General features: G+C 48.5%; 1 protein-coding gene and 1 pseudogene across 5 annotated transcripts; both read left to right on the top strand.

Moving 5' to 3' along the window:
- The first annotated feature begins 2,889 nt into the window (after nt 1-2,889).
- Mon1a (MON1 homolog A, secretory trafficking associated) lies at nt 2,890-14,424 on the top strand. Of its 5 annotated transcripts, XM_027414504.2 has the most exons (8): nt 2,890-3,162; nt 3,749-3,814; nt 4,309-4,475; nt 9,115-9,254; nt 11,186-11,671; nt 12,500-13,265; nt 13,913-14,060; nt 14,161-14,424. In XM_027414504.2, exons 4-8 carry the CDS (start codon nt 9,128-9,130, stop codon nt 14,299-14,301), a joined length of 1,668 nt encoding a protein of 555 aa, XP_027270305.1. In that variant the 5' UTR covers nt 2,890-3,162; nt 3,749-3,814; nt 4,309-4,475; nt 9,115-9,127; the 3' UTR covers nt 14,302-14,424. The 5 variants fall into 5 exon arrangements, with proteins under 5 accessions (XP_027270305.1, XP_027270308.1, XP_027270307.1 ...); XM_027414507.2 differs by lacking the exon at nt 4,309-4,475; XM_027414506.2 differs by lacking the exon at nt 3,749-3,814.
- A 3,017-nt stretch (nt 14,425-17,441) lies between these two features.
- On the top strand, nt 17,442-17,503 carry LOC113835535 (annotated as a pseudogene).
- Nucleotides 17,504-17,676: the final 173 nt, after the last annotated feature.

The following is a 17,676-nucleotide window of genomic DNA, read 5'->3' on the forward strand; positions in this document are numbered from 1 at the left end:
AAGAACACATGCTGCTCACTAGCTCACCCACTCATGCTTAGTTAGCCTTCTTATGTAGCCCAGGATTGCCTGCCCAGGGAATAGTATTAACCATAAAGGGCTGGGCATTCCTTCATCAATTAACAATCAAAACAATTCCCTACAGACATGCTCATGGGTCAATATGATCTTGAAGGTTCTCATTCAGACTTGCTTTTCAGTTGAGTAGGCTGTGTCAATGTGACAGTTGAAAGTTGAAGCTAGTTAGAATAACATCCATTGTAGACCTCTGGCCTACACACACACACACACACACACACACGCACGCACGCACGCACGCACGCACGCACGCACGCACGCACGCACGCACGCACGCACAGACCTGTTCATATTCCCATACATATGGGCACATACATGAACACTGAACACACTTATACACACACAAAAAAAGAATGAGACTCTTGAAATGGGCAGTGGTGGTGCACACCCTTAATCCCAGCACTTGGGAGGTAGAGGCAGGTGGATCTCTGAGTTCGAGGCCAGCTTGGTCTACAGAGTGAGTTCCAGGACAGACAAGGCTACATAGAGAAGCCCTGTCTCAAAAAAAAAAAGAAAGAGAAAAGAAAGGAAGGAAGGGAGGGGGGGGGAGGGAGGGAGGGAGGGAGAAAGAAAGAAAGAAAGAAAGAAAGAAAGAAAGAAAGAAAGAAAGAAAGAAAGAGAAATCTTCTAGAGCAGTGGTTCTCAACCTTCCTAATGCTGAGACCCTTTAATACACTTCCTTATGCTGTGGTGATCCCAACCATAAAATTATTTTTGTTGCTACTTTGTAACTGTAAGTTTGTTACTATTATGAATTGTAATGTAAATATCTGATTTTCCACCCCAAGGGGTCAAGACCCATAAGTTGAGAACCACTGTTCTAGAATTAGGGCTGAGGCTCAATGGTAGATTATTAGTTGGCATGTTCTAGGCTCTGGGTTTAATCCCCATCATCACACAAAGAAAATTCTTGATGGGCGATGGTGGCGCACGCCTTTAATCCCAGCACTCAGGAGGCAGAGACAGGCGGATCTCTGTGAGATCGAGGCCAGCCTGGTCTCCAGAGCGAGTGCCAGGATAGACTCCAAAGCTACACAGAGAAGCCCTGTCTCGAAAAAAAAAGAAAGAAAGAAAGAAAGAAAACTCTTGCCTTAGACTCCTATGTAACAAGTCTTTCTCTATCCTGCCACCAGGTTCCCAAATGACACAGATTATGAAATTTAATTAATAAAAATTTAATTATGAAAGCTCGCCCTACAGCTTAGGCTTGTTCCTAACTAGCTCTTATAACTTAATCTATTTATTTTAATCTATGTTCTATCACGTGGCATTGTTTCCTCTCAGTATCTCCTGGCATCTGTCTCCAAGCCTCGGTTCCTTCTCTCCCTGGCTCACCAGCTCAGCCTCTGCCTGGAAGTGTCGCCTATGGTCCCTGCCTAGCTATTGGCCACTTAGCTTTTTTTTTTAACCAATCACAGTGATACATCTTTACACAGTATAAACATGAAACACTCGTACAATGAAATAATATGAGATGGAGTATACAGAACAAAACTGTATAAATTATATTTAACTCAAGATAGGGAACCTGGAACACTGAGCTAGCCAAGAGGGAAATCCTCCAATCCCGTGGAGACCTGAGAAGCTCCACTTTCCTTCTCTTGCTCTCCATTCCAAGGGAATGAACTCTTTCTCTCATGGTAAGCTCCCCTTATCCAGCATCCAAGGTTCTATTAACCCCATGCAAAGTCATAAGTAAGAGATCACAGCTTTGTCTCCATGTCAGTCATACATATGCCGGTATTGTGGAGACAGGTTCAGAACGGCATACCCAGAGACACAGATCTCCCTAACTTCTGGATAGGACTGAGTGAGCCCCAGGGGACTCACCACCTGAAGGTGCTTGTCCAACAGCAAGAAAGGATCAGAGGTTTCTGACTTTTGCCCTTCATCCAGAACTATTGGGATAATTAACCAAGAAGCTCAAGAAGTGAGCAAACTGCTTCAGGGGCAATATAAATAATGCTATTGCCATCCCCTTATTTTGCTTCTTTAAACTGTTTGCCAAAAGTAAAGGTTGCTGGGAAAACTGGTTTTCCTGGTTTTGTTACTTTATTCTAGGAAATTAATTACAAGAGGTGTTCTTTGCCCTTAGAAATCACATGGGAGCTTGAAAAAAATAAATCCGATGCCTAGTTCCTCACACTCATCCAATTAAGTAAAAAATCTCTAGGGGTGGTGTCCAGGCATTAATGGTTTCTAAAAGTTCCCCAGGTCAGTCTATGCGAAGTGTGGAGAACTGTGCCTTCTTGAGTCTTATACTAATATATTGAGACCAGGGTAAGCAACATTTTCTTAAGCAACAATTAAACAAAAATTGGGGTGGCGTTTCTCGAGACAGAGTTTCTCTGTGTAGCCTTGGCTGTCCTGGACTCACTCTGTGGACCAAGCTGGCCTCAAACTCACAGAGATCCACCTGCCTCTGCAGGGATCAAAGGCGTGCGCCACCACCCGGCAGCAACAATTTTTTTTTAAGCAACAATTTGTGCGCCTTTCAATATGTCCACATCCTTTACAGTCAGTGTGGCTGGGCTCACTAATGACATTTATCCAACTCCCTAAACTTACGTTTTTCTTTCCACGATCCGCGGGGAAATACCGACGCCCTTTACCGTCCCTTGAAGTAAACCTCTGAGGGCTTTGTGGGGGAAGGGGGGACCGGCCTCTAAGACACGGAAGAAGGCGGTGCCAGGTGAGGCAAGCCGGGACCTGGGTCAGACCCCGCCTCTGGCTCTGCCGGGCTCCGAAGCCCGGAACCGCTCCCGCAAGGCTTAGGCTGCGAGAGCTATGAACTACATTTCCCACAATGCACCGAGGGGCGGGCTGGGACTGGCCAAGCGGCTGGAACCGGGCCTCTGCCACCAGAGGCCGGTGAAAGCTGTCTTCCTGCGCCGGTGGCCGGTTAAGGGTCGGCAGGAGAGATCGGTTCCTCCGCTGTGGCCATGCCTGTATCCTCTAGGGGCGGTAGCCCCACGAAGTTGCAGCCTCAGGCCAGGCACGGCTGGACACTCATATCCGCCCAGGGGTCTGGCAGAGGGCAGTGACTGGCACCCTCGGTAGGTCGTGTGTTCCCCCAAGAAACAGGTGAGTTCGACTGCCAACCCACGTGGCCTGGGGGCGGCGAGAGGCGGGCAAGCTGTCATCTTTAGAGGGAGGGGCTTGGAAACTGGGGGGTCCCGGCCATCTACTGCACGGTTAGGAGCACTGTGTCTCCTTGGGGTCTTTCAGCCGGCTGGCCCCAACTGGGCAATACGAAAGATGAGGCAAGAACTCATTTTTTTTGACCGAGAGATCAATGTCCCATAGGCAGCAGTAGCTGGTTAAGACACCAACCCCCAATTCGGACTTACTCTGCCCTCAGAGTTCTCTTAAAAAACGAAAAGGGGAGGTGGAGTGTGCCAGGCAGCTCATGGAAGGGTCTCGGTCTTGAGACTTTGTTCTCAAGGGTGTCCTGGCTCAGATAACTAGACTGCCCTTAATCTAGGTGAGCCGACCCTTTCTGGGCTGGAGTTTGCTTGGGAAATGTGAGTAGCCTTTGTCAGGAAGGGGAGTGGCCTCCAGAGGTGACCAGGATCAGGCTAGGCTCACTATAGAGTAGGCATCCCGCTGAAACACCCACAGCAAGTCTCAACTGGGTCCTTCTGTCATGCATTCTTCGTCCTCCTCCCAGACGGCCCAGAGGGTCAACGCCAAAGGCCAAAGGTGAAGCACCGTCAGAACGGCAAGGAGGCTCAAGGTAATTAGGAGCCAGTGTGAAGGGGCTTTTGCAAGACCCCTTTCAGGAGCCATCTGAGGGGAGGAGGAACAGCAGGAGGGATAACACCAATTAGTTTGGTGACAACACTCATAGGCTTTGCAGGGCACTTCTAGGAAAAGTTGCATGTCCAGGGGACATTTAGAGGAGCTGCCTAAAAAGTGTTCTTGTAGACTTCCGGGGATGGTCTGAGATACCTCTTACCTAACTGCTTCAGGCCCAGCTTCCCAGGAGTCAGCTGCAAAGGTTAAAGCCCCAGGTGAGGTGGGAGGTGGGTTTACCTGATCCACTCAGCCTTCCTGCCTGAGTGCTTGGCTATCCAGAAAGCTGTTTGCTTCACCGGGCCTCCCGGATAGAACCCCACACTGACCTTGGAGAGGATAAAGATGCTATATGAGCTCACACAGCAGAGGGACTGTTGTGAAAAAAGCATCTGCTAGCTCTAGACATCTGACCCTGTTCCCTTCCCCATGCAGGTACCATGCTGGGGACACTCAGAAACTCTGGGCTCCTTTAATGGAAGCACAAAAGGCATACTGACAGAGTGGGTCCTCGGGACAGAGTGAAGCTGGTGTAGAACTTGTTTGGATCTTTCAGCCAGAAGTACAAGACCACAAAGAGGGGCATTATGCAGACCTAGGAGGTAAACTTGGAAGAGATATATAGGAGCAGCATGAGCTAGTCACCTGTTTCTGTAACTGCACAGTCAGAGATCAGCCAGTTTGCTTGGTACTCTGAGGCTGAGGCGCATGGATGGCTCTATGACCTGACAGAGGTCAAACTGGAAGTCACCTGGCTTCCTAAGGACATTCATTCCCAAAGGATCAATTGGCAGGACAGAGACCACTGGATCTGCGTGTGCATGCAGTCTGAATGCTAACAATGACCACAATGTGTTAATACAAGCAGCTGAGTGTATGATATGCCTGCTCTGTGTAGCCAGATCCCATGAATTACCCTCCTTTAATCTTATTACTCCGTAAATCAGTGGCAGCTCCACTCCACACCATTTATTTATTCACATGATTTTTCCAGACGGGGTTTCCCTGCGTAACAGCCCTGGCTGTCCTGGAGCTTGCTCTGTGGACCAGGCTGGAGTTGAACTCACAGAGATCTACCTGCCTCTGCCTCCTGTGTGCTGGGATCAAAGGCGTGCACCACCACCATTCCGCTTCCATTCCATACCATTTGTTAGGTGAGAAAACTGAGACCAGTAAAACCAGTCCCTCTAACTACAGAGCTGTTTTTCCTGATTACTTCCAAAGACAAGCTGTCTCTCCAGACAAGGGTTTTCTTGACTGATCCTAGATACATTTGAACTAGGTGTTCATCACAGACCTTTCATTTCCTTTCTCCTCCAAAGATTTTTATTTGTTAAATGTTGGTTTAATTTCTCCTGCATATGTCTCCTATGTAGCAGGTCACAGGAAGTGTGACCTTCAAGCTAGAAGAAAATCAGGGTGAACAGGTGTATTGCTGGAAAGCCTCTCTGATAAGGTACTCCAGCAGTTCCCTCCTGACGTGAGGGAATGAGTCATGTACTGGCCTAGGAAGGAAGGGCTATAAACAAAGTTGGGTGAGAGTAGAGGAAGGGGCAAAGGTTAGGTGAAGAGCTGTTCAGGAAAAGCTGAGCTGATGTGGAGAAGAGGTGGGAAGACAGGGTAGAGAACAACCTTGGAGAAGTAAAGGGGAAAGGGCCTTGTGAGCCAAGGCACCATGTGACCTGACCTGTGTTTCAGGAGGCTCACCTTGAATGCAAAGACAGAAGTGGTGGTTAGGCATTAGGACTGGTTAGGAGGTTTGGCAATAATTTGCTAGAGAGATCATGGTGGCTTGGACCAGTCAGATAATCATGGAGTTGATAAGAAATAATTAACTATTGAGCCCAGTGTGGTGGCACACAACTTGATTCCCATTACTCAAGAGGCAGAAGCAGGTGGATCTCTGGGTTCAAGGCCAGCCTAGTCTACAGAGTGAGTTCCAGGACAGCCAGGGTACACAGAGAAACAGTGTCTTGGAAAAAAAGAAAAGAAATTGTCAACTATTGGATATAGGCATTTACCGTTTAACACTGATAGGTTATTCTGTAAAAGGAACCACTTATTGTCTTCCTCCCACTAGTTACACTAGTTACTCACTTTTAAGATTTTAATTTTATTTATTTATTATTATTATTATTAGTTTTTTTGAGACAGGGTTTCTTTGTGTGCTTTGGAGCCTATCCTGGCACTCGCTCTGGAGACCAGGCTGGCTCAAACTCACAGAGATCCGCCTGCCTCTGCCTCCTGAGTGCTGGCATTAAAGGTGTGCACCACCAACACCCGGCTACTTTTATTCTTTTACTCATGTGTATATGTCTGTGTAAATGTATGCACTTGTGTGCATGCCTGTGGAGGCCAGAAGAGGAGATCTGTTTCCTGGAGTGGGAGTTAGGGGCAGTTACGGGCCTAACATGGAGCTGGGAACCAAACTTGGATCTTCTAGAAGAGCAGTAAATATTTTTAACTGCTGAGCTATTTCTCCAACCACCCTCCCCATTGGTTTGTTCTTTTGAGACAAGGTCTCACTTAAGCAAGAGTGGACTTGAACTTGCTTCCTTTGTAGTTTAGAATGACCTTGAACTCCAGAGCCTCTGGCCTCCAAGTCTCAAGTGCTAGGATTCTGAGTGTGTGCCACCATACCTAGCAAGGACAAGTCTTTAAAGAGAGGTAGATTGGGATCTTGGTTTGGGGTGTATAACCTTAAGATAACAAATTAGATAGTTATGTGTGTATGCCTCCTGTAAATAGAAGAAATATTGGGGCTAGGAGTAAAAATTGGGGCTGAGCATTTGTGGCATGCACCTTTAATCCAAGCACTCAGGAGGCAGAGGCAGAGGCAGAGGCAGGCGGATCTCTGTGAGTTCAAGGCCAACCTGGTCTAAAGAGTGAGTTCCAGGACAGGCTTCAAAGCAATACAGAGAAACCCTGTTTCGAAAAAAAAAAAATTGGATTCACTAATGTGTAGAGGTAGTTTAAAACTATGAGACCAGAATGAGATCACAAAGGCATTGAATGAAGACAAATGAGAAGCATTTGGGCCAACTCTGGGCCCCTCCAATAAGAACTGTAAAAAAGACACAGATGGGTAGTCCATGATGTCATGAGGGGAACCAAGAAAAGAGAATGGTGCACTAGAAGCCCAGAGTGGAAAGTGCTTTAGGAGAGAAAAAGTAAGCCAAGATTGGGTGCATAAACATGTAATCCCAGTACTTGGAGGAGAGACTGCACTATATAGTGAACCTCAGAGCAACAGAGAAGCCTTGGCTATGAAGCGAGACACTGTCTAGAAAAATAAAAAAGGTAAGGCAAGGGAGGGAAACAAAGGAGGGGAAGGGATGGGAATGTGTCAGGGGTTTCTATTACTGTTCAGGATGAAGTGAGTTGATCTTGGGGGTCACTGGTAGAATAATGTCTGGATGTAACAGATTCCAGAGAGAATAGGAGAAATGGAGATGCTGTGGCAGAAACCTTACTGCTTAGCAGTTGTCTGTCCACATTTCTCAACCCCCTTAGCTATGGCACTAATTCTAAACAGCTTTGACCCTGAAGTACTTAAGAGCTTACACATAATCTTCTAGCTGTGTTTTCCCATGCTGTAGCAAGTGGGAGGCAGTGTTCAGATGCTAGTAGAATGGACCACTGCTTGGAAGGAAGCTACTCAGAATTATTTCCAGACAGGGGCTGGAGAGATTGTTCAGTGGTTAAGAGTGTTTCCTCAAAACGGTGAGGACTGGAGTTGAGATGCAACATTTACACAACAAGCCTCACAAATAACTTGCAACCCCAACTCCAAGAGGGACAGAGAGGAAGATTGCTTAGATTTGCGTGGCTTCCAGATTAGCTGAGAAAATGTTTGCTTGTTTTGGTTCTTTCCAGAAAGGATTTCTCTGTATAACAGCCCTGGCTGTCCAGGAACACGCTCTGTATACCAGGCTGGCCCCAAACTCAGAGAGATCTACCTGCCTCTGCCTCGGAGTGCTGGGATTAAAGGCGTGCACTACTATGTCTAGTTTTGCTGAGAAAATATGAAACACCTGATGTTCTCTTCTGCCTCCCACGCTAGCACACAGGTGCATACAGTTACACACACACACACACACACACACACACACACACACACACACACACACTTTGGAATACTCAGCTCTAAATAAGTTTTTGTTGTTGTTGTGTTGTTTTGGTTATGGTTTTCTGAAACAAGGTTTCTCCTTGTATAACTGCTCTAACTGTTCTGGAATTCACTTTGTAGACCAGGTTAGCTTCAAACTCAGAGATCTGCCTGCGAGCACCACCACCTGGCTCTAAATAAATAATTTTAAATGTAGATTAAAATGTATGTTTTTAAACTGGTGTGGTGGGGCACGCCTTTCATCCCAGCACTCAGGAGGCAAAGACAGGTGAATCTCTGTAAGTTCAAGTCCAGCCTGGTTTACAGAACGAGTTCCAGGACAGCCAAGGCTGCACAGAGAAACCCTGTCTTGAAAACAAACAAGCAAAAAACAAAAGCAAAATAAAAACTAAAAAGCATGTTTTTAAACAAATTACTAATAGCAGCTAACACTGTCAGTGTATCTAGGAAGATTGAATGGTAAAGAGAGAATTAATGACATTTCATTGTACTATTCTGTGTTCCCATGTTTTCTTCGACGAATGCGTCTTTTTATAATCAGAAAAGGAACATAATGGCTGGGTATAGCTTGGTGATAAAGTGTCTACCTACTATGCACAAGGCCCTGGGTTCAATTTCCAGGAAAGTGAGAGGGAAGATGGAAGGGAGAAGGAGAGAGACAGGTTTTAGTTTTTAAAACAAGGTTTATTATGTAGCTGTAGCCAGCCTGGCACTCTGGGCAATTCTCCTGACTCTGCCTCTCGAGTCCTGGGATTAGAGGTACCAGCTACCACATCCAGAAAAAAAACTTAAAACTTAATTTTTATGTTACTTATTTATTGGTTTTTCGAGGCAGTCCTAGCTGTCATGGAACTCACTCTGTAGACCAGGCTGCCCTTCAGCTTCTGGATCCACCTGCCTCTGCCTCCTGAGTGAGTGCTTAGATTAAATGCCATCGCCGCCCAGCTAAAATTTAATTTTTTTTATAAGAGAATACCCAGAAGTTATTTCCCAGGGATTTGACTTAGTGGAGTCCTGGTAAGAAACTTCGCACTGCTAACCACACTGGTGTCTACCAGAACCTGACTCCTTTGCTCTCCATGATGCCTCTTTTTTTTTTTTTTTTCTCATAGGACGGTCCAAAAGATGGCTGCTGACATGCAGAGGAAGAGAAGCAGCGAATGCCCCGATGGCACGTTGGCTCCTTCCGATGGCCAAGGTGTTGAGAGAGCTGAAAGCCCCACACCAGGACTGACACAGGGAACAGAGCCAGGTATGGGTAGAGCATGCAGTCCCCACCCAGAGAATAGTGGGACAGCCACGCCTCCACGGGGGAGAGGAGGTCATAAACACTCTTTCTTCCCTACTCACTTGTATATTTGCTCATTTATTAGGTCTTTGTCACATGCTGGGGATACTGCAGTTACCTTTCTTGCCATTTCATATTGTACCAGCCTAAACAACTGTGAGAATCTGTCTCTTATAAGAAAAATAAGGAAAGATCTAAAATGCCTTTCTTCTCTTTTTTTTTTTTTTCAAAGATTTTATTTATTATGTATACAGTCTTCTGCCTGCATGCCAGCAGAGGGCACCAGATCTCATTCAAGGTTGTGAGCCACCATGTGGTTGCCAGGAATTGAACTCAGAACCTCTGGAAGAACAGTCAGTACTCTTAACCGCTGAGCCATCTCTCCAGCCCATTCTCTTAACACTCTTTTTTTTTTTTTTTTTTTTTTTTTGGTTTTTTGAGACAGGGTTTCTCTGTGTAGCTTTGGAGCCTATCCTGGCACTCACTCTGGAGACCAGGCTGGCCTCGAACTCACAGAGATCCACCTGCCTCTGCCTCCTGAGTGCTGGGATTAAAGGTGTGCACCACCATTGCCCGGCTTCTCTTAACACTCTTACTTAAAAGTTTATATTTAAAATCTTTCTCTCTTTCTCTCTCTCTTTGAGACACAGTTTCTTGGTGTAACAGCCCTAGCTGTCCTAGAGCTCACTTTATAGACCAGGCTGACCTCAAACTCATAGAGCTCCATCTGCCTCTGCCTCCCAAATGCTGGGATTAAAGGAGTGGACTACCACCACCTGGCTAAAATATCTTTTAATAAAAATTCAAACTGTGTTTCAAAAAGAAAAAAAAGCTGGACATGGTGGTGTGCACCTGTAATCCCAGCACCTGTGGGTTGAAGCAGATTAGTGTGAGATCATGGCCAGCCTAGGGCAACATAATGAGTTTAAGGCTAGCCAGGGCTCTGTAGTAAGACCATATTTCTGAGAGAAGAAAGCAAAGTAGGGGTTGGGGCTTCAGCTTATTAGTCAAGTATTTGCCCAGTATGCCTCAGTCCTTAAATTCCAGAACCCCAAAAATATGTAAGAGAAGTCCAACATGGCCCCTGTCCTGGAGAAGCCACAGGCTAGTGTTGTGTGGTGTTTTGTTTGTGTTCTGACAAATAAAGCTTGCCTGGAGATAAGAGGGTGGAGCTGGCCACTAGTTAACCATAAGAAGCCAGGCAGTGGTGGCTCAGGCCTCTAATCCCAGCACTCAGGAGGTGGAGACAGGAAGTGATAATGTGGGGCATAGACAGGCTCTCAGCACCTTTTGGATGTAGGAATGGACACAAGAAGGAAGCAATATTTACGCTTCAGGCTAGTGGTCAGGGGTATGGTAGCCCTCCCTCAAGGATGGAGAGGGCAAATAACTGAACTTGTATTCTTGGGGGATACCATTGTAGTGACCAATAACTAGTTAGTGTTCCAAAGAAAATCAAAGGGAGAAAATGATAGTACCTGGGGTTAGAGGTCAGAAGGTCAGGAGGTCAGGTGTGTAAGTAGCTACATCTTACCCAAGAGCGGAAGTGTGACAAATACCCACCCACATGGGAAGATGGAGACACCTTCCAGGTACAGGGCAGGTGCAGAGCTCCTGGGAAGGGGTGGGGGTGGTCCAAAGCACAGATGGATAAAGGCCAGTGTGTTTAGAATGGGCAAAGGGGTGAGTGAGTTGTTCAGTGTTAGTGAGGGGTAGGCAGACACCAGTTTCCATTGCTGCCTTAGGACCAAGAACCTTTAGATTCTTGGTGGGCAATGGTAGGGAGGTCAGTAGCTTGGCCCCATCAAGACAGGCAGTGACCCTCTCAGCATCTCCTTGGTGAGTGGTGTCTGCCAGCAGCTACCTCTCTAAGCACCAGTGCCTTTGGTCTGCAGGTGCGGGGCAGGAGGGTGCCATGTTTGTCCATGCACGTTCCTATGAAGACCTGACAGAGTCAGAAGACAGGGAAGCTTCTGGGGACAGCCCCAAAGAGTATGCTGGGAGTCCCCCGCCACTGCCTACAGACATGCGCCAGATCAGCCAGGACTTCAGCGAGCTAAGCACCCAACTGACAGGGGTGGCCCGTGACCTGCAGGAGGAAATGCTGCCAGGAAGCTCTGAAGACTGGCTAGAGCCCCAGGGGGCAGCCGGACGACCAGCCACAGAGCCCTCTCAAGAGGGCACAACTGAAGGGGATGAGGAGGACGCTACCGAGGCATGGCGCCTCCACCAGAAGCATGTGTTTGTACTGAGTGAGGCAGGGAAGCCCGTGTACTCTCGCTATGGGTCTGAGGAAGCACTTTCCAGCACTATGGGTGTCATGGTTGCCCTGGTGTCCTTCCTGGAGGCAGACAAGAATGCCATCCGCTCCATCCATGCAGGTGAGCCACCTGAAGAGGGTTGTGGGGAAGGCGCCAGTGGCAGGGTTTATTTATACCCAGTTTTGGACACACATACACCAGAGACACACACACTCACACTCACACACACTCACACACACATACACTCACACACACTCACACACACACACACACACACACTCACACTCACACACACACACACACACTCACACACACACACACTCACACACACTCACACACACTCACACACACACACACACTCTCACACACACACACACACACACACACACACACACACACTCACACCTAGAAAGCTGGGCTGTGCTGTTTGCACGAGAGTAAAGTCCTCTCATTTTTCTGAGCCTCATGCTCGTACTGAAGTAGGATAGCTTCCTGAGGAGATGGAGCTGTAGTGAGAGCTAAAGGCAGTTCTAACAAGAGTTTTGCCATTGGAGAGGATGAAAGCCTCCTGGGGCAGAAACAAAAATATGAATAAATTAAAAAATAGAGAAAAAAAAAAACAATCCCAGATCCTAAGCCCATCGAGTTAGCATTTAGCGTAAAATGTGTTTTCCTGAGCTGGGCTTGGTGATGTATATCTGGGTCAACCTGGGCTACTTGAGATGCAAAGAGTGTGTTTTCCTGAAGAGCTTCTTGTGTGGCCGAGAGAGTTAGTTTGTGAAGCAGCTGGCAGGGAAGGGAGGTGACTGGCTGTCCACAACCAATAAGCCCCTACTGAATTCAGAGCTCCCAGCAAAGAAACCCTGAAAAGAGAAGCCCACTGGGAAAGCCTATCCGGGAGGGCTTCTGGGAGGAGGGCTGAAGCTGACCTCCTGCCCACACCCTTAGATGGCTACAAGGTAGTATTCGTGCGCCGGAGCCCTCTGGTGCTGGTGGCGGTGGCCCGCACACGGCAGTCGGCCCAGGAGCTGGCCCAGGAGCTACTGTACATCTACTACCAGATCCTGAGCCTTCTAACTGGCGCGCAGTTGAGCCACATCTTCCAGCAGAAGCAGAACTACGACCTGCGGCGCCTTCTCTCAGGCTCGGAGCGAATCACGGATAACCTGCTGCAGCTAATGGCTCGAGACCCCAGTTTCCTGATGGGCGCAGCGCGGTGCCTGCCCTTGGCAGCGGCAGTGCGGGACACGGTGAGTGCCAGCCTGCAGCAGGCACGTGCTCGCAGCCTGGTCTTTTCCATTCTGCTGGCCCGCAACCAGCTGGTGGCGCTAGTGCGCCGCAAGGACCAATTCCTGCATCCCATCGACCTGCACCTGCTTTTCAACCTCATTAGTTCCTCCTCATCCTTCCGTGAGGGCGAGGCATGGACCCCCGTGTGCCTGCCAAAGTTCAATGCGGCCGGCTTCTTCCACGCACACATCTCTTACCTAGAACCTGACACCGACCTTTGCCTGCTGCTAGTCTCCACCGACCGTGAGGACTTCTTTGCGGTCTCTGACTGCCGCCGCCGCTTCCAGGAACGCCTTCGAAAGCGGGGAGCCCACTTGGCCCTGCGGGAGGCGCTGCGCACGCCTTACTACAGCGTTGCCCAAGTGGGCATCCCTGACCTTCGCCACTTCCTCTATAAGTCAAAGAGCTCAGGACTCTTCACCAGGTGAGAGGAGGCACTGCTTCAGGGAGACAAGGATGCAGAGATGGGGGGAGGCTGGCTGGTCTTGAGACCTAAGATGCAGCTCTGAAACTGACCGCTCCTTTGAGAGTGTACCGGTATTCTGGGGCTGTTTTCCTCTGGCATCACTGGGTGGGCATACACCTCTCTACTTCAACACATGTAGGCCTGGAACAACTTGGGAAAGAAGCTGGAATAGAAGTTTCCCAGGTCCTTTGCCCTGGAGCAGCTCTGCCTTTAGGGTCATTTTTGTCCAGGGCAGGATGCAGAGTCTGCCCCTACCCCCACTCCTCCACTAAAGGAGGTGGGCAGATATGTCCACCCCACCCCCACTTTTGGTTCTGAAGATTTCCCAGGAAACCACCTCTACTCTAGACTTGCTACTCTGTTAGACACCTAAATTCAGAAGTGGCCTCTCCAAGGAAAGGGCCACCAAAGGTTCACTGTGAACCTGGCAGGGGGTGCAGGGTCCAGTTTGTCCTGGGTGGTCTTCTGTAGCCAGAAGACCATACCCTGTCATAGGGGAGCACCTGAGGAGAAGTAAAATCTCCCTGTCCAGAAACAGGCATTTCTAGTTTTCCTGAGAGGACAGTGACAGGCACTCCTTTGTGACCCTGCTTCTCCGTCTGCAGCCCTGAGATTGAGGCCCCGTACACCAGTGAAGAGGAGCAAGAGCGGCTGCTGGGCCTCTACCAGTATCTGCACAGCCGCGCTCACAATGCCTCGCGCCCACTCAAGACCATCTACTATACAGGCCCCAATGAGAACCTCCTAGCCTGGGTAAGGTGGCCCTAGATGAACTGGTCTTCCTCCGGATACTGGGTAGATGCCACAAGAGGCATGCCTATTCTAGGTGATGACCCTTTGCCCCCTCCTCCAGGTGACAGGTGCCTTTGAGCTCTACATGTGCTACAGCCCACTGGGAACCAAGGCATCAGCTGTCAGTGCCATCCATAAGCTGATGCGATGGATCCGAAAAGAGGAAGACCGGCTCTTCATCCTCACACCCCTCACCTATTGAGGGAAGTGGGAAGGCACACTGGGCGTGGGAAGCCATGGGAGCCTCCAGGTGAGGCTGGCTTCTCCTGCCCAGCCAGCAGGCAGGGACTGTGGGTTGGTACATTAAAGTGCTTTGGGAAAGACACTTGTTGCACTTGTCATTGGCTCTTTTGTTTGTTTGTTTGTTTGGTTGGTTTTTGAGACTTTGTAGCTCTCTCGATGTAGCCTTCACTGTCAGGAACTTACTGTGTGGACAAAGCTGTCCTCAAACTCAGAGATCTACCTACCTCTGCCTCCTGCATACTGGGAATAAAGGTGTGTGCTGCCACACCCAGCTCTGGCATTGGCTCTTTTTTTTATTTTTATTTTTTATTTTTGGTTTTTTGAGACTGGGTTTCCTTGGCTGTCCTGGAACTCACTCTGTAGACCAGGATGGCTTCAAACTCAGAGATCTCTCCCTGCCTCTGCCTCCCGAGTGCTGGGATTAAAGGCATGCGCCACCACCGCCCGGCACTAATTCTTTTCCCCATTCACTCTCACATATAGACCCAGAATCCTCCTTCCTGGCCCAGCACATCCCTTATATATGGAAGCACATGCTTGCCTGAGCCCCTCTCCTCCCACCTTTTGCCAGGTTCAGGCCACTCACGTGCAGTCAGATTCCAGTCTGGAGCTGTTTTGGTTCCCTGAAATCCTGCCATGTGTAAAGGGTTCAAAAGCATCCTACTATCTTTCCTTGTCCGCCTCCATCTTTACCCATACTCGGTCTTCTCTAGTGCCAGCCTGTCCCTGGTGGGGCCCCCAGAGGCATGCTTCAAAGGACTCTGGTTAATGGGCTGCTGTAGTAAGCACAGGCTAAGCTGAGTAAGACAAGGGCACATGTCCTGGGCCAACTTCTGGGTGCGAGTCCTTGGCAAGGCAGCACAGTGTTGAGCATAACCAGATTCAGAGTCCAGTCTCCCATAGGCACTGGCCTCTGGGGATAATGCTTAGGTCTTCCCATAAAGGGCTGTCTGTCATAAGAGCTCCCGAAGAATGAGTCAAAGGAAGCCCACTTAATCTCTAGAGCCTTTGGAAGTAAATCTGCCTTAAGGTTACTTGATATGCTGGGTCGTCCTCAGCCACCTTCTTCCTCAGCCTGTCCTACATGAAATAGTATGGGCAGTCTGAGGAGGCTCAGCAGTAAAGGACTAGTTCCATTCCCTCTACCATAAGACCCTGGGGCAACCCAGGGCACAGTACAGAAGGCCTCCAACATGCTCCTGAGGGGAGGAGAGCTCTCCTGGTCCTGCTCCAACTTAGCCATCTCACTGATGAGAGAAGCAAAAGGCCTAACTGAAGAGAGAGTTGCCTAATAGCACTGTGGTCTGCAGCGTGTCAGAGCTACCTTCATGCAGTCTCCAAAAGTAGGGCCACAATTACTTCTGCCACGAAAACCACACCAGAGAACAACATGTGTGAATTAACACGGGCCATGTTAAGGATGCACCGTGACAGGTGAACTTAATTGGCAGCATAATCTCTATTACTGGTTTGCACCTAGATTGTGTTAGACTTTAAATTGCAACCAGCCACCTTCCTGGACTCCTAAGACCCTTTAGAAGCAGGGTCGGTGTGCACCCTGCACATATGCCTTAGGCTTCTTTCCTACCTATTTTGTGCTTTTCTTCAAATTGCTGCTGACCAGGGATGTCAGATCAACCCTTTGGAACCAGGGTGATTCGAAGACCGACGTCGCTGGTTGTTCTGATCAGCAGTTAGCCCCTGAGAGCTTCTGGTGGCTACTCTGTGGATATTCGGCTTCTCTCTAGTTCAATCTCACTTCTGCTCAGGGATAGGAAAAGGGGGTCAAGGATAAGCTTTGGTACCCAAGACAGTGGGCACCTAGGAGTGTGGGTTTACCTATATGGAGGTCAAGGATTAGATGACAGGCATATAAAGGAGGTATTCCTAATAGAGGCCCCAACATTTGCAAAGAGAAGAACCTGACACTATCTGCAGGGAAGCTGGCAGAATCCACAAGTCCAGGGGTTTTCAACCTCTGGATAAAACTACAGTGAGGTGAGTTGCTTAGAGCTGCAGTCTGATGTTACTGTAGTTAGAGAGAAACCCCTGATTTTACTAAAGTGATTTCTGGGTTGGAGAAGAAGACTAGTCCTAACCCTCTGAAACAGTGTTCAGAGAGGTCTGAGCCCATCATGGAGGGCAAAGTGGCTAGCATTCCTTTGAGGTAAGATCTCAGAGTAGTGGCCAGGCGGTGGTGGCACACACCTTTAATCCCGGAACTCTGGAGGCAGAGGCAGGCAGAGTTCTGTGAGTTCGAGACCAGCCTGGTCTACAAGAACTAGTTCTAGGTCAGCCTCCAAAGCCACAGAGAAACCCTGTCTCAAAAAACAAAACAAAACAAACAAACAAAAAAATCTCAGAAAATTAAATAAATCCTCAACCAGCAATAGGCTAAACCCAGTGAGTTTACCTTAGGAGTGCTCATACTTAACACTGCAGGGGCCCATACCTAGCTTGAAGCTCTTCCAGAACCCACAGATGAAAAGTAATAAAGGGGTTCTCCTGTGGATCCCACAGTTGAGAAACAAATTACCCTCAAGGGGTGCATTGTCCTGGGGGGGGGGGAATCACCATCATGGCCACATGGTGGCAGCAGAGAACTAATTAATGGCTGCTCCCACTTGAGAATGGGTTGGCCAAGGCCATCTAAACAGGCTTGTGAAGGTCCCCACCCCCCACCTCCCAAGTACCCAGAAATGTCTCACAATCTCTGGAGGCAGGACCACATTCACAAGAGGCCCTGTCTGGATGCTGTGTAGAGAGTATTTCAGTTCTTCTCTGCATGACTATCTTTAGACATGTTGACTATGGAACACTGGAAGGGTGCCATGGTTTGTGTTGTGTATTTATTCATTTCTGGGCCAGTTCCACTTAGGGAAAAGAGCACCTTTTATGTTGCCTTGGGCATAGTATTCTCTATCCAGTGGGTGTGGCTGCTCCATATGCCATTTCCTGTCAGTTACCAGGTGCTCAAGGAGGGGAAATCCTACCGTGGGGGATGGAGGAAGAGAATGAACTAACTGATGGGTGTGTAAGCCATCTTGGTGACCCATGATACGCATCTGACACAGGCTTGGTGTTAAAGGCCTCCTGTGTCAAGATTAGCATGGCCCCTGAGCAAGGAGGACACACAAATCTGTGAAGCATTCCATATTTTTGATGATTTTAGATAATGTTTTAAAGGTATTTAAGATGGCATTCTAGGGTAATACCATCCCAGCTTTGAAAGGAGGAAGGAGAAAGGAAACATTCACTAAGGTCAGGTTAGAAAGGGCATGCAGGCCGGAGGCTTTGTACTGGCTGGGGAGTGGAAGAGTAAAGATCCCCAGGC

Source organism: Cricetulus griseus, chromosome 4 (genome assembly GCF_003668045.3).
Source record: "Cricetulus griseus strain 17A/GY chromosome 4, alternate assembly CriGri-PICRH-1.0, whole genome shotgun sequence".
Taxonomy (NCBI): domain Eukaryota; kingdom Metazoa; phylum Chordata; class Mammalia; order Rodentia; family Cricetidae; genus Cricetulus; species Cricetulus griseus.